The 21503-nt window shown below is 55.5% G+C and overlaps 1 protein-coding gene across 1 annotated transcript; it reads left to right on the top strand.

Annotated features, from left to right (window-relative positions):
* The first annotated feature begins 288 nt into the window (after nucleotides 1-288).
* Nucleotides 289-2991, top strand: LOC145715006 (testis-specific Y-encoded protein 8-like). The gene is made up of 5 exons (XM_081794593.1): nucleotides 289-972; nucleotides 2185-2262; nucleotides 2419-2530; nucleotides 2669-2814; nucleotides 2920-2991. The coding sequence occupies exons 1-5, from the start codon at nucleotides 289-291 to the stop codon at nucleotides 2989-2991; spliced, it is 1092 nt and encodes a 363-aa protein (XP_081650719.1).
* The last annotated feature ends 18512 nt before the right edge of the window (nucleotides 2992-21503 follow it).

The following is a 21503-nucleotide window of genomic DNA, read 5'->3' as shown; positions in this document are numbered from 1 at the left end:
CTCCCCGAACCTGGCCAGCTGGCCTGACCTGCCCTGGAACCACTTCGCCCCCAGGCCGCATGCGCACACTCTTCACTGCCTCTGTCTCGGCCCCTCCTCCACAGCAGCCACAGCCAATGCGGAGTCCTCAAATCCCAGAGCCTGTGCGCCTGCGCTCAACTTTGGCGGGCTGCGGCGGGAGGCTTCAGGGAGCTCATGGTCTTGCGGCCAAGGCTCCCCCCACCTGCTGCCGTTTCCTGTCCTTGTCCTGAGGCTGCCCTAGCTACACTGGGGCCGGGGCCGAGCGTCATGGCCAGCGTGTCGCGGTCCGGACAAAGCGGAGATTCCCGCCGACCCTGGGCCCTGATCGTCCCGGATGCGAAAGGTGGAGAGTCCCGGCCCCGCGGGAATGCAGGGGCGCTGGAGGGCGTGGGCTGGCCGCAGTCCCCAGGTTCAGGGGCGGCAAGCGCCCATCCTGTGCAGGAAGCCCAGGCCGGGTGTGAGATACAGGTGGCAAGCCCAGCGGAGGAATTGGTGCTGATATTGGATGACGGAATGGTGGCGGCTGAGGTGGTGATCGGGGAGGAGGAAGAGGACGGCGAGGCGACCAAGGATGAGGTGGCTGGAGAGGAGAATTCTGAGGAAGCCAAGCCAGAAGCAGAGGACATGCACGAGGAGGAGGAGGTGGAAGTTGAGAGACAGCAGCAGGAGGAGTTTCAGGAGCAAGAGGAGAAGCGCGAGGCAGATGCAGAGGCGGAGGAGGGGCCCCAGCTCTCCCAGCCGCTGCAGCAGCAAGAGCCAGCGCTGCGTCCTGCCTCAGCCCAGGACCCGCTGGCAGCACTGGAGCGTCTTCAGCTGGAGATCAGCGCTGGGAATGCCCAGGATTCCAGGGCCTTATGGCGGCTGAAGCGCAGGATTCTTCGGAGGCAGATTTCTTACCTGGATCACAGAAGGGCCATCATCAAGCACATCCCTGGCTTCTGGGCCCAGGCGGTATCCTTCCTTGTGCTGGTGGGTGATGGCGGGGGCTGTTGTGCAGGAGGGCTGGGCACTGAGAGCAGGGTGCCTCAGGGCGATGGCCCCCAGAGAGGAGAGCTGGGGAATGGTCCCTGGCCCTGGGTTGGTGTGGTCTGGGATCCAGTGTAAGGCCTTGGACAGGGGCGGTTGTTGGGGATGGGGGGACTTGGTGACTGGGTCTGTTTCCTCTAGGTCTCCGCCAACGTTGGCCTGCAGGCTGGTCTCAAATATTACTTGCAGACACGAGCCATGTGTCCCCATGCTACCAGAGCTAGGGTAGCACAAAGCAGCCTTCACTCAGAGCAGATAAGGCAAGGAAATATTTCGCTGCAAAATGGGAGAGTTACGCAGGCCGCACACCCACCTTCACATTCACAGGCTGTGCACGTTTCCTAGCAGTTCCTTCAAAAGAGAGCATTTCAGACACACACTCGTGACCTTTAGTGGAACCACGCCACGCCCCTTTGCCAGACAGTAGGACGACTGAGACCCACTCCGAATGGGGTACAAGCTGCCTCCTCAGACCCTGACACACACACACACACACACACACACACACACACACACAGAGGATTCTCTCCTGGTATCTCCACCCCTGCTTCCCTCTCTGTCCTCAGGCTCCGGCTCGGTCCCACCCATGTCTTTCTCTCCGGACTGGCCGTGTCACTGTGTCTAATCCTTTTCCCTCCTCGGCCCTCCTCGTCCGTGCTTCTCGATCTCTTTCTCCCTCCCACACCCTCTGCTTGCAGCGTAAGTGTGCAGTCGGGTTCCTGTAAGCCATGTTATTCCATCTGGACTCAGGAGGCTGGTGACAACATAGGTCTTCACGGGAATATGCCAAGAAACCCAGCCGTGAGGAGGGGTCAGAGCACATGCCGACATCACAAGCTATGATGGGCTGCTGGCAGCCCACACAGGTCAGATATAGGAAGGAACTGTGAGGCGTGCAGGCAGTGGAGTCTCTCCCTGCTGTGTGCAGACAGCGTGGGAGGTACAGGAAGCCAACGGACTGCCCAGTGTCGATGGGGTCTGATGCATCTGCAGAGGCTGAGGAGTGTGGGGACTAGTGTTTCCTGGTCTTTCTGCACATGCCGTGATCTAGTCCCTTGCTCTTAGCCTGGGAGGGTTGGAGGGGGGCTGTGTCTGTTTCCACAGCATCTGAAGGCACAGCTCCTTGACACAGCACAGATTCTGAATCACCCCCAGTTGTCGGCCATGATCGGTGCCCAGGACAAAGACGTGCTCGGCTACGTGGTCGACTTGGAGGTGAGACCGGGGAGGCTGTGGCTGGGGGCCGTCCCGTCGGGGGTGGGATTTGGGCAGGAGAGGGTGAGGCAAAGGTGCTCACCCTCACAGCCAGGCAAGTAGCTCAGGACCCCGAGGGAGGACACTTGCCCCCTCCTGTCCCATTGCTCACGGCAGGTGGAAGAAGTGGGCCATCCCAAGTACCGCTGCAGAGTGATGTTTTTCTTTGGGGCCAACCCGTACTTCCGGAACCCAGTGATCATTAAGGAGTATCAGCTGAGCTTTGCTGGTAGGGTGTGGGTCCCATGATGGTGCGGGGCAGGGGGATGAGGAGCATGAATCAGGGGCAGGAGGGAGGGGGAGGGGGAGGGGCAGGTGGGTGGGGAGGAGGCCATCAGCTTGCTCCTCAAATCCTCTCTTCCTGCAGGCTACAGGACATCGCGTTCCACTCCAGTCCAGTGGTTCTGGGATGATGAACGTGGAGCTCCCAGTCGCAGGCATGACCCCACCAGCCTTAACTTGTTCAACTGGCTGTGTGAGCACAGCTGCCCAGGGGCGAACAGGATTGCCGAGGTGGGGCCCCTGAGGCCTTCGTCAGCAGTGGGGATGTGGGTGGCCCCCGGCCAGAGAGGAGAGTGGGCTATGCCCAATGTGGCGCCGGCCTGTGTCCTCTTCCAGATCATCATCGAGGACCTGTGGCCCAATCCCCTGCAGTACTACCTGAGGGAGGAAGGGACCAGAAGACAGTGATCTGACGTGCTCACGTGTCGGTGAGAACCCCAGTATGCGGTGTGTTGACCTGCGTGTTGTATGGGCAAGGGAACGTGGGCCACACATTGGCTTGGAAATGGAAGGTCCGCCGACACAGGGACACAGGTAGCATGGGGAGAGGGTGGGAGGATGACAGGGGACCTGCAGAGACTCAGCTGCAAACACACAGAGGGTCGAAGCCTGCAAACCAGATGCAGTTGTGCTGTGGGCTGGGGCTTTGGAGAGCAACTCGGGAGGAGCAGTGCTTCACCCCAAATGCTCCCCGTGGATGTCCGCCCTGTCCCGGGCTTCCCCCTGCTCCTTCAGTCTGGATTTGCCTGCCAGTCTTTGGGTCAGGAGCTGCCGTGTCCCCAGGCGCCACTGTGGTGAGAATCTCGCACTTCCTTCCATGTGCCCCACCACGCCATGTCCTCCCGCACCCCGACAGCCATTCTTAGAACTGGTCCAAGGCCATTGGGGGCTGGAAATGAATCCCTGGGTGAGAAAGCAAGGGGGATCGCAAAAGGGCGAGGCACAAGAGTGACACCATCTGGGATGTATTTGCAAATATCCCGTATCATTCTTGGTGTCTGTTGCGTGGGGGCGCGTGTGTGCGCGTGTACGCAAATGTGTCTGCGTGTGCCCACATGCGTCAGGTGCTCTGCATCTGTGTGGGCGTGAATCGTGCAGAGCTTCTATCTTTGCCCATGCAGAAACAATGGAGGACGCCACCAGTGCTGGAAGAGATGGGTGGATGAGTCTCCTGTCTTCTACGTGCCCCGGAGAGAATTGAGGAAGAGATAACGTGTGGCAGCCTTGAAGAGTTTCCACGATGTTTATGTGGACACATACAGGAAGCTAAAAACCCTTCTGTTTTTGGTGTGTGTGTGTGTGTGTGTGTGTGTGTGTATGGGGACCTGAGGAGGGACGATGAGGAAGGGACCTGAGTGTGACTGTCCTGCCGCTGCCCGGGTGATTCTGTGTGTGCGGGAGAGGTGCAGTACTGGGGTGGGGCCGGTGTTGCCATGTGCACAGAGGCCTGCCTTCTTGGGCAGGAAGAGCCTGGAAGGAGGAGGAGGAAGAGACAGACCTGTTATTTGGAGATTTATTGTATAGGCCAGAGCCGAAAGGCAGGGAAGGGGATTGCACAGTGGGACCAAATTGGTCCATTGGGTCCTGGTACAGTGTGGCCAGGACTCGGGGGGTTTCAGCCAGGACCCTTGATCCCAGAGGGGTGCTGTGTCCTTGGTGAGATAGAATCCAGTCAGCAAAGCCTCCAGTCAGGATCAGAGCGAAGACCACATGTCCCCGGACAACTCAGGAGCAGGCAGGCTTCTCATAGTCGATGCCAGTATACCTTGCTGCTGCCTCCCACACCCGGGGCTCTTTGACCCCGAGCCCTGTCCTCAGACAGTGGCTCAGGATGGGAGATGTGTCAGGGGGAGGGGCAGGTGTGGGTTGTGGGCAGCAGCGAGGCTTATGAGTGGGAATTCATGGAGAGAGTACGCACGAGGGCAGAGATCCAGTGTGAGTTCGTGCGAGTGTGTGTGGGCGTCTGTGGCAAACTGGGCCTGAGATCCGTGGTGGTGCCGGCAGTGTGAGCGTGCATATGTTTGTGCGATTGCGTAGCGGTGTGTCTCTGTGCAGGAGTGGGTGGTTAGGCCACTGGAGAGACAAGGAGAGACACAGCGGTCTGTGTGAATGAGGTGCTTATGTGGGACGGTCAGGTGCCAGAATACAAGAGTGCAGTCCCTTCCCTCCTGAGTCCTGATGGTAATCGCTGGGATGGGTGCAATCGTTGCTGTGCCAGGGGGCTCAAGTCAGGATGCAAAAGGGAGATTGGTGCAAAGTCAAGAGGGGGGCCGAGGGGAGGAAAGCCTGTGTCCAGTGGCCAGTGGACCACTTGTGAGTGAGTGTGCTTGTGTGTGTGTTAGTGTGTGTCTATGTGGGAGTGAGTGTGTGTGTGTGTGTGTGTGTGTGTGTGTGTGTGTGTGTGTGTGTGTTGAGTGGCTCTGGTGGGCCGACAGTAGCAAATACGTAGGGGCTACATGGTGTGCCCAGGCTTTGTGCACAGGGTAGCTAGGGAACCCAACCTGTCAGGCTACGTGGTGTGCAGAGGGCGTAGGTATTTCCCTGGAGGGAGCCGTCTAGCAAAAATCTCTGCTCTTGGCAGACGAGCCATGTTTTGTCACCAGTCAGCTCTTCCTTGGGGCTCTCCTCTCTGCTTCCTGTGCACCAGGCCCAGGGAAAGGGAGGAGCTGGGACCCTAGACCTCAGGTGACTTGAGTCCCCCAGGGGTGCCATAGCAGGGTGGTGTTGGTGATCCATGTGTGGATGGGCAGGTGAGCAGCCTGCCAGCTGCTCTCTGAGGGGACAGTTCCTTGCCAGCAACACCTCTCCCCGCAGCACAAGATCACCACTGTCGCTGCAGCTGGGCTGGGGACATGTCAAGGTGTGTCCCAGAACTGTGTTCCCCTTGCATGTAAGTGGTGCCAGAATGCGCCTCTCAGTCCCTGTGCGGGTGACCCTGATTAGCCTCAGGCTTAGTCGACTCCTGGCCTCATGTAAATGGGGAACTGGGTTCCTTTCTCAGTGTCTCAGCGGTTGCATGTCGACAGAGGATGCTGTGGACATTGTGGTCAGGATTCTGACCGGGCTCCCCCCGCCCTGCCCCAAACCACAGTGGGCAGCACATGGCCCACTGTGTGTGCGCTTTGGGGAGTCTAAAGCCGTACAGCCCCTCCAGTATTCTTCTCAGGTGGTGGAGGGTCAAAGGGGCCTAGGGAGGAACACTGGTCCCAGTCTGCTGCCGGCTGTGCCCACAGGTGTGTGTGCCCAGCTCCTTGACGCTGAAGCTGCAAGGCTTCTGCCCTGCCCCCAAAGCCCCATCCCTAGAATTTGCGTGTGGGCCAGATGGAAGTGAAGTCCCAGTGACCCTGCGGGATCACAGCGGGTGGTCTCGTCTGTGCCTGGCCACCCACCTACCTGCCTTCCCCGCAGCCCGTTGCCCCCATACAGGGCTTTCGGTAAACACGCGGCCACCGTCCAGCATGAGAGGAAAGGCTTGACGGTGTCCCAGTACCGCTGGTCATGTGTTGGCTGCTGCCAGCTGACAGCATGGAGACCCCATGGCCCAGTGGAGGATGTCCGACCTGTCCTACAAGGAACTGGGGACGACTGTACGGATGCATCAGGTCCCATGCAGTAACCTAGGCCTGACTTTATCCGCCTAGGGGGTGATCGAAGAGCCTTGGGGTCCCAGGCCTGGCATATGTGTCGGTGTGCTCCCTCCTGGATGGCGCTGCCTACACAAGGCTGGCTGGTCAGGGGTCGCGTGTGAGGCCCGTTGGGTCCCGGCCTCTAGGTCCGATACTGCCGTAGGTGTTGTTGAAAAGACAGAGCACGATATGACCATCCCTTGGGTGTCGCTGCACCGGGCATCCCGTCGCTGCTCCCAGGTTCCCACTACCGAGTCTCCCCGGGAGGCCTGGGAGGTTGCCAGGCTCCTTTTGCAGGGACACAAAGGCTTGTGAGAGCCCATCCGCAGGGTCCGGTGCTCATTGCGGATGACTTGGGGGCAGTGCGAGATCTATTGCTCCCGTCCTTAAGGAGATTGTGGTAGTCTTAAGGGACAAAGATGTGCCTGGAGAATAGAAGGATGTCCAGAGGAAGCATTGGAGGAGGAAGAGGACGAGGAGGAGTAGGAGGATGAGGAGGAGTTGGAGGAAGAGGATTGGGAGGAGTTAGAGCTGGAAGAGAAGGGTGAATGATTGGGTGCAGGAGAGGGAACAAGTGGAGGAGGAGGATGTCCAGGATGAGGAGGAGCACGAGCCAAAGGAGCAGGAGCAGCTGGGGGAGGATGTTGAGGAGGACGAGAGCAGAGGGAAGAGGGTGGGGAGAAAAGATAGAGCCAGGGCTCCAGAGCATGAGTAGAAGTGTAGGAGCAGAAGGAGGAAGAGCCCGAGGAGGAAGAGGTGGAGGGAGAGGAGGAGCAGGAGGAGTTGGAGGAAGAGGATTGGGTGGGGTTAGAAGAAGAGGAGGAGGAGAAGGAGCAGTGAATGACTGGGTGCAGGAGAAGGACAAATGGAAGAGGATGATGTCCAGCACCAGGAAGAGGCGGATTACGGGCCAGAGGAGCAGGAGCAGCTGGAGGACGGAGTCGACTAGGACGAGAGCAGAGGGAAGAAGAGGTGAAAGGTCAGAGGTAGGGCAGGAAGGGCGGTAGCAGGAGAGGACCTGGAGAAGGAGGAAGAGTCCTAGGAGGAAGAGTTGGAGGAGGAGGAAGAGGTGAAGGACGAGGAGGATCAGATGGAGGAAGAGGACTGGGAGGAGTAGGAGGAGGAGGAAGACGAGTGAATGATCGGGTGCAGGCGAGGGAAGAAGTGGAGGAGGAGGAAGTCCAGGACGAGCAAGAGGAGGAGCACGAGTCGAAGAGCAGTAGTAGCTGGGGAGGAAATTGAGGAGGACGTGAGCGGAGGGAAGAAGAGGAGGAGGAGGAAAGGTAGAGCCAGGGCTGGAAGAGCAGTAGCTGCAGAGGGGGAGCAGAAGGATGAAGAGGCCCGAGGCTAAGACTTCCAGTACTGTGTTGAATAACAGTGGAGGCGGTGGACATTCCTGTCTCGTTCGTGACTTGAGCTGAGAGCTTTTGCTCCTTGAGATGATATTCACGTTGGGTCGTTCATACATGGCTTTATGATCTCGATGTGTGCTCCTTCTATCCCTACTTTCTTGAGGGGTTTTACCAGGAAAGGATGCTGTATTTTGTCCATCACTCTGTCTGCATCGATTGAGAGGATCCTGTGGTTCTCGTCCTTTCTTTTATTGATGTGAGGAATCCCGTTGATTGTTTTGCAGATGTTGAACCAGCCCTGCGTCCCAGGTACAAATCCCACTGGGTCGTGGTGAATAACATTTTCATGTATTGTTGGATCCAAGGGTCTAATATCTTGTTGAGGAGTTTTGCATCCATGTGCATCAGGGAAATTGGCCTATAGTTCTCCTTTTCAGTGGGGTCTCTTTCCGGTTTTGGAATCAAGGTAACGCTGGCTTCATAGAAAGAGCTTGGAAGTTTTCCTTCCATTTCTATTGTGAGAACAGCTTCAAGAGAATAAGTGTTAACTCTTCCTTAAATGTTTGCTGGCACTCCCCTGGAAAGCCATCTGGCCCTGCAGTCTTCTTCCTTCGGCAGGTTTTGGATTACTAATTTGATTTCTTTACTGGTGATGGGTCTGTTCAAATTTTCCTTTTCTTCCTCTTTCAGCTTTGGTAGTGTATATGTTTCTAGGAATTTGTCCATTTCTTCCAGATTGCCCATTGTATTGGCAAATAATTGCTCCTAATATTCTCTTCTTATTGTTTGCCTTTCTGCTGTGTTGGTTGTGATGTCTCCTCTTTCATTCTTGCGTTTCTTTATTTGGGCCCTTTCCTTTTTCTTTTTCATCAAACTGATGACTGGCTTATCAATTTTGTTAATTCCTTCAAAGAAGCAGCTTCTGGGCTCATTGATCTGTTCTCCTATTTTGGTTTGTTTCTTTGTTTGTTTGTTTGTTTGAGGTTGTTTTTGTTTTTGTTTTGTTTGATTTTTGGTTTCAATAGCATTAATTTCCGTTAATCATTGTTATTTTCTGTCTCCTGAATGTTTTGGGTTTCGTATGGTGTTCTTTTTACAGCCTCTTAAGGCGTAAGGTGAGGTTGTGTCTCTGAGATCTTTCTTTCTTCTTTAGGAAGACCTGACTTGCTAGATAGGTCCTCTTATAACCGACCCTGGTGCGTCCCAGAGGTTTTGGGTTGTGGTGTTATCACTGACTTCCATATACATTTTCATTGACTTCCGTATACTTTTTATATTCTCTTTCAACCCTTGCTTAGTCCATTCAATCTTTAGTAGGATGTTCTTCAGTCTCCCAGTATTTGTTACCTTTCCAAATTGTTTCTTGTAGTTGATTTCGAGTCTCTTAGTGTTGTGGTCTGAAAATATGCACGGTGTGACCTCAATCTCTTTGAACTTCCTTAGGGATGACTGTTTTCCCCAGCATATGATCTATAGAGGAGAATATTCCATGAGCACCGGAGAAGAATGTATATTCTGCTGCTTTATTATGAAATGTTCTGAACATATCTGTGAAGCCCATCTTGTCCAGTGTGTCATTCAAAGCCCCCGTTTGCTTGTTGATTTTTCGTTTACATGATCTGTCTGTTGCAGTGAGTGAGTGCATAGAAGTCTCCTCCTATGATGGCATTACTAAGAATGAGGTTCCTTATGTTTGCGTTTAATTGGTTTGTATATTTGGTTGCTCTCAAATACGCCACATAAATGTATCCATTTGCTAGGTCTTCTTGGTGGATAGACCCCTGAATTATGACATCATGCCCTTGTGTATCACTTGACACAGTCTTAAATTAAAGTCTAGATTGTCTGATAGAAGTATGGCTACTTTGGCTTTGTTTTGTTGACGGGTAGCATGACAGATGATTCTCCATCCCCTTCTTTTCACTCTGAAGTTGTTTTCACATCTAAAGTGGGTCTCTGGTAAACAGCATATCGATGGAACTTGTTTTCTCATCCATTCTGTGTCCCTATGTTTTTTGATTGGAGCATTCAGTCCACTTACGTTTAAAGTAGTACTGAAAGACACGATTTTATGGCCATTATCTTGTTTGAAGAGTTGGAGGAAAACATATCTATATATCTTTATATCTATATCTACGTCTCCATCTCCATCTGTATGTGTATGTGTATGTGTATGTGTATGTGTATGTGTATGTGTATGTATATGTATATGTATGCGTATGTATTGTATTAACTGTATCTATATATCAATATCTATATCGATATGTATATGTCTATATACATCTATATATATAATTCTATATCTATTTGTATATATAAATATAATTATAAAGATAGATAGATAGATAGATAGATAGATAGATAGATAGATATCAATTTCCCTCTGAGTGTCCCCCCTTAAAATTGCGTGCAGGTGTGATTTAGCGGTCACAAACTCCTTTAAATTTTGTGTATCTGGGAACCTTTTTCCTCTGTTTCTATTTTGAATGACAGCCTTGCTGGATAAAGAATTCTTCACTGTGGATGTTTCTAATTCAGCACTTTGAACGTATCCTACCACTCCTTTCAGGCCTGCCAAGTTTCTCTGGATAGGTCTGCTGCAAACCTGATCTGTCTTCTCTTGTAGTTTAGGGACTTGTTTCCCTTGCTGCCTTCATGATTCTCTTTGCCTGAGTACTTTGTGAGTTTGAATATGATAGGCCTTGCTGAGGGTCAGTTTTTGTTGAATCTGATGGGGTCCTCGGTGCTTCCCGGATTTTGATGGTGTGTCTTTCCCCAGGTTAGCAACATTTCCCACTATGATTTGCTCACATAACCTTTCTACCCCTTTTTCTCTCTCTTCCTCTTCGGGACCCCTATGATTCTGATGTTGTTTTTCGTTCTGCATGAGTCACTGATTTCTCCAATTCTTCAATCGTGCTCTTTTCCTTAATCTCCCTCGATTTTGCTGCTTCCATAGTCTCCTTAAGTTGGTCCTCTGAATCGCTGATTCTCTGTTCTGTCTCATCCATCCTTGACACCGCTGCATCCATCCGTCATTGCAGCTCAGTTATATCATTTTTAATTTCATTCTGGCCAGTTTTTACTGCATTTTGTCTCTGCACAAAGGGACTCTAATCTACATTGGACTGCAGCTAGTATTCTCATAATCGTGCTTCTAAATGCTGCTTCAGACATCTTGCTTGTGTCTGTGTTGGTTGAATCCCTGGCTCTCGTTTCTTCAGGCTCTTTCTTTCTGGGTGAATTCCTTCCCTTTGTCATTTTGAATGGAGAAAAGGAACTCATGAGGTAGAAAATTCAATGAAATATTCAAATTATAAAATGTTAAAAGTAAAAACTTAAAAACACACATGTGAATAATGGAATGAATGATGCTAGATTCTAGGCATGTTTCACGTGGGTGTTGAAAGTGGTTTTGACACAGGAGAGAAAAAAACGTGGGAGTGGAGAAAAATTTAGAAAATACTAATAAAAAATATTAAAAAGGGAAATGTTGTGAGAATTTGAAAAATCAATACACTGAAGTAGACTAAAAGGAGAAGATGGGAGTAAAATAGAATCTGTGAATATAGACACAAAAGGAAAGAATAATGTAGAAGAGTATTAAAGAAAGTTAGTAAAATTTCCACCTGCCCAGTCTCCTTCGCCTCTCCGCGCACAAAAGCACCTCCCTTCCCATGCCTCCTCGCTCTCCAAGTTCACTTCTGCATGCCACGTACCTGCTGAATTCGGTGGTTCAGGATATGCAGATTGCTGTGCTAATCCTCCAGTCAGTTTCCTGGGTGGGTAGGATGGTTTAGTGTTGGTCGGGCTGTATCTCATGCACGCGAGACACTTAAGAAGCTTCCATGCTGTCTGCCATCCGGGCTCCTCCCCAAAGAGGTGAGATCTGTAGCACCAGTTCTCCGATATGAGACATCCCACAGGAAAGTTGCGGTCGGTGACAAAGCGGAAAAGGGCATGTACCAAACAGGGAGGTCACCCTGGAGGGGGAGGCAGAGAACCTGCTCCAGACCTGGGAGGGGAGGCAGGGGCTCAAATGCTGGAGCCACGCCCACTGCCCTCCAGCTGATTGTTCCTGAACAGCAGCCAACTGTCTGGGTCTGGCCTGGAGCGCCTTCACCCCAAGGACCCATGGTCAAAAAGTTCACTGCCTCTGCCTCTGCCTCTCCCCCACCTCCACCGCAGCCACAGCCACAGCCACAGCCACAGCCACAGCCACTTCAGTGTCCGAAGGGCCACGGGGCCGTGGGCGTGCTTCCCAAATGCTGGTGGGCTCCAGAAGGAGGCGGCAGGCATTTAAAAACCTTGGGCCTTGACACTCCACCTGCTGGGCCTAGTCTGGAGCCTCATGCCTCAAGTTCCCACTCCTTCTGCCCTATGGCCCTAGCCTGAGGATGGGCTAGGGCCCCAAAGCAAGGGAGTCCTGTTCCGGAAAACGCTGAGATTCCTGACAATACCGGGCCTCCATTCTGCTGGAAGAGGGCGTTCGAGAGTCCAGGAATCGTGGCAACACCCCTGTCTCAGTCCCAGACAATTTCACTCGTTCATACGCACGCACACGCACACGCACGGGCACGGGCACACACACACACTCCCCCTCTGTGGCTGTCTCTAGTGGTGACTTACTCTCCTTCTTCGGCCTCCTTCCATGTCCCTCTGGCCTCTGTCTGTCTCTGAGTCCCTGTGATCATTTTCTTGAGGGAACGCTTCCTCCCTCCCGCACCTCCATCTCTCTTTCTCTGTCTCTGTGCTGTCCTTGCACAGTATCAGTGCATCTGGGTTTCCGTGAGCTGTGCGTGTCCATAGGGACGTAGTAGGCTGCTGATGGCACAGGGCTGCAGGGGAACACACAAAGGAACGCACAAGTACCAGGGGTCAGAGCACATCCAGACCTCCTAAGCCGTGACTGCCTCCAGGCAGCCCACACAAGCTGGGTATACATGTGAACTGAGAAAGGTCAGTCCCTTGGCCCTTGCCCTGTAGGTTGCAGCCAGCTGGGAGGTACTGAAACCCAAGGGACTGCCCAGTGTTGAGAGGGTCTGAAGAAAGGGCAGGAGCCGAGGAGGCAGGGAACCTAGTCGTAGCTGGTGTTTCTCCACATGCCATGTTCCGGTGCCATTGGTACTGGAAGGTTGGTATCAGTTGTGGCTCTCTTTCCTTGGCATCTCAATGCAAGCTTCCGTGACCCAATGGAGGTCCTGAATCTGCCCTAGTTTTCAGCCAGGTTGGGCCCCAGGACAAATGCACGTGCTGTGTGAGGGGGGAAAGCAAGTGTGAGTCGTGAGGAGGAGCTAGCCTCGTGAGTGGGATGTGGCAGAGGGCATGAGTGAGTGCACAGGTCCACTAGAGTGTGTCTGTGAATGTATTGTGGCTGGCGCCTGTGAGTACTTTTGCCTGAGACCTAGCGTTTGTGCTGGCAGCGTGCACGTGTCTGTGTCCACGTGCCGCGTGGCCGTGCATCTTTGTGCCCGAGTGAGTGTGTGTAGGCCGTTGGCAAGCGAAGGAAAGAGACTGGGGGCTTTCCTGACTTGGTGAGTAAGGGGGGGCTCCAGTGCCCAAGTGCAGCGAGTGCAATCCCTTCGCGCCTGGGATCGACACGGAGCTAGCTGATCACCTTTCATGACGGGAGGAAAGCCCGGACTTTGCCTGGGTCCGCTCGTCCTGTGTTGCCTTGGCCAGGGGCAAGTTGGGGTTGGGCCACCCATGGCGCAGTGGAGGAGGACCAAAGTTCCCTGCAAGGAAGTGGGCGTTAGTGGAGGGAGGCAGCAGAGAGCATGAGTAAGTCTGGCCCTGCTCCTGGAGCGGCCTAGGGGATCATCGCAAGGCCTTGTGGTCCCAGCCAGGGTATGTGTCTGGGTGAACATCCTCCTGGATGACCCTGCAGAGACAGGCCTGGCTGGTCTAGAGTCCCTTGCGAAGTTGGGGCCCGGCCCCTGGACCCCAATACTGTGGTAGGTGTTGTTCAAACTGAAAGGCATTGCCTGCTTGTCCCAGACAGTCCCTGCACCTGGGACCCAGATTTGTTCCCACGTTCCTGCCACGGGGTCTCCCGGCGATGCGTGGGAGTTTGACAGGCCCCATTTCTCTGGAGGGAGTGAGTTGCATAGGTCAGGTGCACCAGGGTCTGGGCCTGCTTTCCTGTCTTGCCCACCCGCTACGTCCTCTGCTGAGGGCAGCTTGAGGGCTCACCACTGGACCTGTTCCTCTCCCTTTCTGGGTAAGAGTTTGCCTCTCTGTCGGTCACACTGGCCACCCCCTCTCAGCCCCCTGCCACCTGTTCAGCCTCCCCCCATCCACCTGCGTTTCTATGCATTGCTGTCACCTGAAGCGGTGGTGTGCTGCCTCATATATCACAGCCACCCTGGAGCATTGCTGTACCCCGTTCGTATCCTGACATAGCCCAGCGAGTCTGGAGGAACCTCTTCTGTGTCACGGAAGCAACATGTTGGCCAGAGGGCCCGGCACACGAATTTGGAAATCCTAGAATCCCCCGCCTGCCTGGCAGCCTCCTGGTCCCATAAAGAGGTAGGGGAACACTGCATTCCACCAAAGGGAAAAGGCAATGCATGAGTGTGGTGCCTGGCCAGGCAATGCATCTCGAGCCTCCAATCCTGCAGTGGCTCTGTGTGGTGTGTGTGTGTGTAGCTTATGCTGTCTGACATAGACCGGCAGGGAGTCCACATCACCACTGCCCTGACAGGGAGGGAGACCACATCATCGCCCTCACTGCACACCGTCTGCAGCTTATTGCTTCCCCAAAGTGGTCATGTGGCTTCATGTAGACCCTGGGGCGTGTCCCTCACTTGGGTCCCAACACTGCATCCCCCAACCCCCCGATACCTCTCGGAGACCCTTGAAATCATGCTGCCTGTGGCACAGGGGGACAGTGTTTTGAGCCAGCGCCCACGCTCATGGCAGCCTGCCGCCTAAGTGAGTGGTAAAGGAAATGGGACCAGGATGAACAGACATACGGCCAACGAAGGCCTGGGGAGGGTCCCTGTGAGAAGATGGCCAAGCATTGTGGGAGGAAGGGGACCGCTGTCTGTGGGACAGACACAAGCTCCAGGAATCCCAGGGCCCACGGTCACGGGTCTTTCCTGTGCACTGCCACACACGGGAGCAATGGGCAGCCCGTCATGAGAGGGGGGGTGTGTGCTTGCCAGTGTGTCACTTTCCAGGCAACGGGGACAAACGGCAAGAGCGGCGCGCATGATACGCAGCCTCCCCTAGTGTGGCGTCCTCTCCACGTCACACACCTCTGGTCACCGACCTTCCCTAGCCGGTGCACTGCTAGACTGCTGTCATGACATACATGTCTTCTGGGAGCAAGGATGGACGTAGAGAGTATGCAAAGGAGGCTGAGCAGATGGAAAACCGGGGTGCACAGACAGCAGGCGCACAGCTGACATGCGTCTCCCGGACAGCCAAGGTGATCCGCTGAGTGGATTTGTCGGACTAGGGGCACAATGAACAAAGGTGGCGGTGTAAATGGGCAAAGCGGGGAGGTCCCCCTTTACCCGTGTGTGTAGATAGCCGCGTGCCCAGCGCAGCGTGGAATGCAAAGGTCGCTTTCGCATGGCCAGAAGCCAAACAGGGCACCCAGAGCGCACAGAGGGCCGGCTGCAAGCCCCCCGGAGGAGTTGCACTGCACGGGGCCCAGAGCCTTCCTGCCTATGCAACAGACGCGCCCCAGTTTCCGGGTGACCTAGGGGCGGGACCGCCGAAGCCACGCACGCCACCGTCCCTATGATTGGTCCTGAAGGCAGTGAAGCGGCCTGGGCGTGGCTTGGAGCTCCCTCAGCCTCAAAGCCGCAGGCGCACACCTCTCCCCACAAAGGCCTCCGAGGCAGCATCGGCATAGCGATAGCCACCGCCGAGGCATCCTGGGTACAGCACCATGCGCATGCGCATGCGCATGCGCATGCGCCCCCTCGACCTTTGGGCTCTGGGAGGAAGGGGGAGCGAGTTGCCAGCCATTGCCCTCAGGGCTCCGCTCACTGGGTCTGGGGAGGGGGGCCGTGCTTTCACCTCCCGCTTCGTCGTCGGTAGGAGCCACAGTTGGTGTCTCGGGCCGGGGCCGCATGTTGCGCGACTCGTGTTTCCGAAACACTGGGGATGCCCGGAGGCCCCATGCCGCCTTCGACCGGGAACGGGGCGGTCGAGAGACGAGGGCCCGTGGGGACACTGGGTCTCCGGCAGGGCCGGAGGTGCCGCAGGCCGAAGGCTTGCAGGCCACAAGCGAACAGCCTGTGCAGGAAGGCCAGGCCCGACCCGAGAGGCAGGTGGGCGGCCCCAGCGAGATATCGGTGCCGCTGGTGCATGACATAGTGGCGGTGGAGGCGCTGTGGGGCCTGGCGGAGGAGGAGGTTGAGGTGGCGGCCGCGGAAGAGGACGCGCCTGGGGAAGAGGGGCATGAGCAGAGGAAGAAGGGGGAGGAGGACGAGGAGCAGGAGCCGGGGAAGGAGAAGGTCCAAGTTCACGAGGAGGAGGACCTGAAGGGCGAGGGGGAGCAGCAGGACCAGAAGAGCAGAAGGAGGAGGAGGAGGAGGAAGAGGGGGAGAGGCAGCAGGAGTAAAAGATTAGAAGGAGGAGGAGCAGCAGAAGCCCAAGCAGAAGGAGGAAGAGCGGAAGGAGGAGGAGTTGGCGGAAATGAAAGGGGAGGAGCAGGAGCAGCAGGGTATACAAGCGGGCGCGGCGGCGGCGGCGGCGGCGGCCACGGCGCCGGCCGCGGCGGTGGCGGTGGAGGCATTGGCGGCGGCAGTGGCAGGGGAAGGGGACCAGGAGGAGGAGCAGGAGGAGGAAGGGAAGGCGTGCGAGCCATTAAAGGGAGAGCAGAATTGCAAACGGAGGAGGAAGAGGAGCAGGAGAAGGAAGCGCTGGAGGAGCAGCAGCAGGGCGAGGAGGAGGTGGAGGGCAAGGAGGACAAGGAGGAGCGGGAGGAGGAGGAACAGAAGCCGAGTGAGCAGGAAGGCCGATGGGTGGAAGAAGCCCAGGAGCTGCAGGTGAAGCAGGATAAGAAGGAGCAGGTAGAGTCAGGCCTCCGTCCTTGCCCTTCCCCACTGGAGGCTCTGGAGGCTCTGGAGGCCCTTCAGATAGAGCTACAGCCGGTGAATAAACAAGCCAGCCGGGAGCACGCTCGACTCAAACTCAGGATGTGGCAGAGGCGGCAGCGACATCTGCAGCAGAGAGGTGCCCTTATCCAGGGCATCCGTGGTTTCTGGGCCAAGGCTGTATCCTTCCTGCTGCTGGTGGAGGGTCCAGAGGGGGCTGGGCTTGCGCAAGAGGAAGGAAAGGGAGGTGACATTTAGAGGAACCCAGGACAGGGACTGGAGCTACGCCACGCTCCAGTGGCCGGGAACGTGCAAACGTGATCCCATCCGGTGGTCCTGGCTCTGCAATGAGTGTGGGAGGAGGGCAGTGCCGGGGTGGGGGAGGCATGTGTGCTTTACGTCGCACCTGGCACGGAAACAGCGCTGGGAGAGTGGGGAGTGGCGGTGGAGGTCCAGGCCAGGTCGGGGAAATGACCGAGGGCTTCTTCCCACACAAAGCCGCGTGGGGGCACGTTTCTGGGTCCCGCTAAGCATCTTGCTGCGGGGAAGGCGATGTGAATGCCCACTGGTCGGCGCGAGACCGGATGTGTGCTGTCTGGCTGTGTGGAAGTAAGCGTCCTCAGTGTCCTCACGAGCACACAAAGCTAGGCGTGGTTGCGGGCGTCTGGGCATGCACAGCCTCCTGTGCGTGTCTAGCAGAGCCCTGCGCGATCCTGAGACCCCGTGGGCCTGGACGCAGCCTGCGGGGAGGGCTTGAGACCCTGGGGGAGGACGCCAGTCCCGGGGGGAGGACGCCTGGATGCTGTCCACACTGGTTCTCTGGTTCGAGCTCTCTCACGCCCAGCACCTGAAGGCTCTTTGACCTGCGGCAGTTTGTGAACCACCCTCAGATGTCAGCCCTGAGTAGTAAGCCCGATGAAAGCATGCTTCGCCACATGACCAATTTGAAGGTCGGCCTGGGAGTGGGAGGTGGTGTGGGTGGCTGGCTGTGTGGGGAGGGGAGGTGGTGGGGAGAAGTGATGTGTTCCTTCCTCAGGGGAGGGCGGGTCTCCTGGAACAAGATTTCACATTTCTGCCCCACTGTACCACGGCAGGTGGAGGAACACAAGTTTCCCAGGGAATGCCGGAAGATCCTGCTGTTTTTTGGCAAGAACTCCTACTTCCAGAATGAAGTCGTTACGAAGGAGTATGTCCTAGGCCTTGATGGTAAGTGTCCACTGACTGCATGGGCGGCAGTGGGTGGAGGGTTGAATGTGATAAGTTCTCTGGCGCCTTCTCACATACGCGTCTTCCTGCAGGGTATAGGGCGTCTCATTCCAGTCCCATCCAGTGGTACCCAAGGTACAGACAGGAGGCCTACAGACGCAGGCATGACAACAGCAGCCTCAACTTCTTCAACTGGTTCTCTGACCACAGCTTTGCCGGCTCTAGCAGGATTGCTGAGGTGGGGCCCTGTAACAAGGAAGGGAGGTGATTTTCATGGGTTCCCCCACTGCGTGGGATAGCTACCTGAGGCCTGGCCTGTCTCCCCTACCAGATAATCATAGAGGATCTTTGGCCCAACCCCCTGCCGTATTTCAAGATGAAGGAGGCCCCAGGAGAGAGAACTGAGAGGGAAAGAGGTGAGCAGCCAAGGGTGTGGGCACGGAAATGTGTGTCGTGGGGTCCAGGGCACAATTCTCTTCTGCATGGAGGCACCGAGACTCACAGCGGCACAGGAGGTGACCCCAGGTCAAAAGGGCATCAGCCTGAGACAGGGAGTCTTAAGAAGTAACGTGTCCCAGAGGCTTTGCCCCTTTGGGGAGCCTGAAGGTGGGAAGGGGGCTAGACAAAAAGAATGAGCAAAGCGGGACAACCAAAGCTGGCTCATCACATAGCACGGTGACAACTGTCATTCCCGGACCATGAACCCCACCCTCAGGCCTCCTACCACCATCCCACATGTTGTCTGGCTTCTGGATCCCCTTGTCAGCTTTGGCACAGCTTATCACACCCTCCCATCCTACTTTCCGTTTGGAAACATTCAAGCAACCTTACTCAGGGCCAAGATAAGACTCTCACCTGTCCTGTGTGTGTGTGTGTGTGTGTGTGTGTGTGTGTGTGTGTGTGTGTGTGTGTGTGTCTGTCTGTCTGTGTGTACCCATATATCCCAGGGATATGCACGATCTTGAGAAGAGTATGAAGGAGCGTCGCACTTCATCGACCCCAGTGGAAACCCTTCCGATGCTCACCGATGGTCCACAAGATTCTCCTGGCCATGAAATAAGGACAAGGGTGGTGGTGACACGTGGCGCAGGGCGGGGGTCCAATACATTGGAAGAAATATAGAATGGGAGATAAACAGCATGAAGTGTTTGTGTGTGTCTTCCTCTCAGGTTCGCCCTGGGGCGTGTCCATGTATACATGCGGCTGTCCAGAGGTGTAAGTGTTCTGTGCCTGCACATTGGAGTTCCAAGGAAGGGCGGGACGTAGGACATTGTCCGTAGGGATGGGTCACACATTGGGATTGCATGTGAGGTCAGTAAGATTGAAGCAATGGGGACTTGGGTGAGGGAGGCCAGGGCACAAACCTGAGAGAAAGGCCAGTTCCCAGGTTCATAGCTTTCCTGTGAAAATGAGGAAATTCAAGGAAACGGAGAGGCCAGCACAGGCCAGGGATGTCCAATATTCAGGGTTTGGGCATGTCCATGATGGTGCCCCCAGAATCCCGCATGGGGACACCCTCAGTCATGTTGACTGAACCGCCACACAGGGAGGAATTCCCAGGGTTGATTACCCTCTGGTTTTCAGACGTCTACCAATGCAGACTGTCTTGTGGACAAGGTCAGGATCTCAGGACCAGCCACACACATTTGAGGGATTGTGAGCAGGTTGTAAGATTGGTGTCCAGGGGAAGGAACCGAGGGACCAGAGGCAGAGTGGGTGGGTAAGACCGATGAAGTTCTGCTTCAGGCAGAGTTGACAGGGACAACATACACACTGCAGAGAAAACAGCCCACTACAGTCTCACGCAACTCCAAAATCACAGCCAACTTTTCTGGTTCCACTTCCTGAAGCTGAGCCTCCCAAACACCGCTTCACTTATTCTCACACACACACACACACACACACACACACACACACACACACACAAGACTCCTGAAGGAGTCCTAGTGCTGATGCCCTTGTGTGAACTTTGCTGTTTCTGAAAAGACCTCTGGTTACGAATGGGTGGCCCAGATTGCAAGCCAACAGAGGGGAGGGTCGCGGGGAGGTGGGGCTCTTCAAGGGCACGAACACGCCAGCCTCTCCCGTGTGCCCTCTGCCCTCTCATCATCAGCCGTGATGAGTCGGGTGATGCTCTTCCTCTGTGTCCACAGGCTTAAGCCGTGTGTCCAACACGCCATGTGAGACTTGTGAGAAGACTCCCAAGTGCAAACACCAGCAGGCGCTCAGGGAGGTCGCCTCGTCCCAGGCAGCCTGTGTTCCTTTGCCTGAGTGCCAGGAGAAAGGCTGCCTCAGCCACATAGGGAACGATGGACTTGTGAGGCCTTAGCATTCTGTGCAGAGGTCCCCGGCAGGCCTGGGGCTTAGAAAGGACTGGGACGAGCCTCACCTGCGAAGACGTGAGTGCTGGGATACTCCTTACACAGCAGATGGCTGCTTGCCAGAGATGTCTGTGCTAGGGATGGGGCAAAAGCTCCACCGTGCGAGCAGTGCAGTAGACAGAGTTCAGCCTTGTCCATCGCAGGCTCTTCTGTATCCCCATGTAACACGGCCCCCAGCACAGCGTGCCTGAGACTGACCTCCCGACACTAATATTCCTGTCTCCCAAGCTGCCCAAGCTCCCCAGGATCCCCACTGCACAGCTCTGCAGTACAAGAGCCTTCTCTGCAGTGGGTCTATTCCAGAGAAGGCGTGGGCAGTCCCAATGTATGGAGGCCTCTTGCCCCTATCATATGCAGACAACATGGTCAGCGGGGTGTGAGCACGCTGTGGAGTTGAGGATCTGTGCGACCAAGCCTTACCTCTTCCAGGGCAGAGGCTGTCGCACTCTCTAGAAGGGAAGGCAGGCCTTTCTCTCGCTGCTGTCTGCACGCTGGCTGGAGAGGCACGTCTTCTCAGCTGCTTGATGGGTAAATGTCAGGGTACCCTGGAAAAGCTCCCAGTGCTGACCCGAGTCTTTGGGTGTGAACATCCAAAGAAAGTATGGCCAGTGATTGTGCAGTGGGAATACGGCCTCAGTGGTCATGAGGCTGGGCCCTTTGGGGCATCTTTCTGCACAAGCAGGCCGTTACTTGATAGGTCTTGCCGAGCAGGAACACTTTACGGGACAGGTGAACACAGGGTCCCCCACATGTTAATATCTCCAGCCAATACCTCCTTAGGGGCCAGGGTGACGTTTGCGCCCGGCCTGTCCCAAAGACAAGGTACGGACAAAGTGTGGGTGTGGAATACACTCACGGCACCCAGAGCCAAACCCTCAAGTGTGGACACTTGAGGTCCGTGGGCAGAGGCCTCGGTGCTCTGTGTCCGAGGGATTACAGCCCTCATGCTGCACACCCGGCATCCCCGGGTGTCCTCCCGTATCCGCAGCTCTCCCCGGGGAGCCCTAGGGTCCAGGAGCTGCTAAACCCCCTGCACAACTGTATCTGCTGCCCAGCGGCCTCTTCCACCCCAACATCAGCGTGTGTGGGCTCCAGAGTGCTGTCTCTGTCTCGAGTGGGCTCGAGAGAGGACACCCTCAGCAATTCAGGAGCCTTCTGACTTCCATGTCTCTGAACCACGCGTGTCTCATTGGCCTGTCGGGATCGTCCCGTTGTTCTCTGTTCACAGGAAATGTCTCGCATTGCCTGTGCTCCTCTGTCTCCCTGAGTGAGCCCTGGCGTGTTTGTGTCTTTTCCTGGCTT

Source organism: Panthera onca, chromosome Y (assembly GCF_046562875.1).
Source record: "Panthera onca isolate mPanOnc1 chromosome Y, mPanOnc1 haplotype 2, whole genome shotgun sequence".
NCBI lineage: Eukaryota > Metazoa > Chordata > Mammalia > Carnivora > Felidae > Panthera > Panthera onca.
This window is presented reverse-complemented; position numbering and strand designations above follow the sequence as displayed.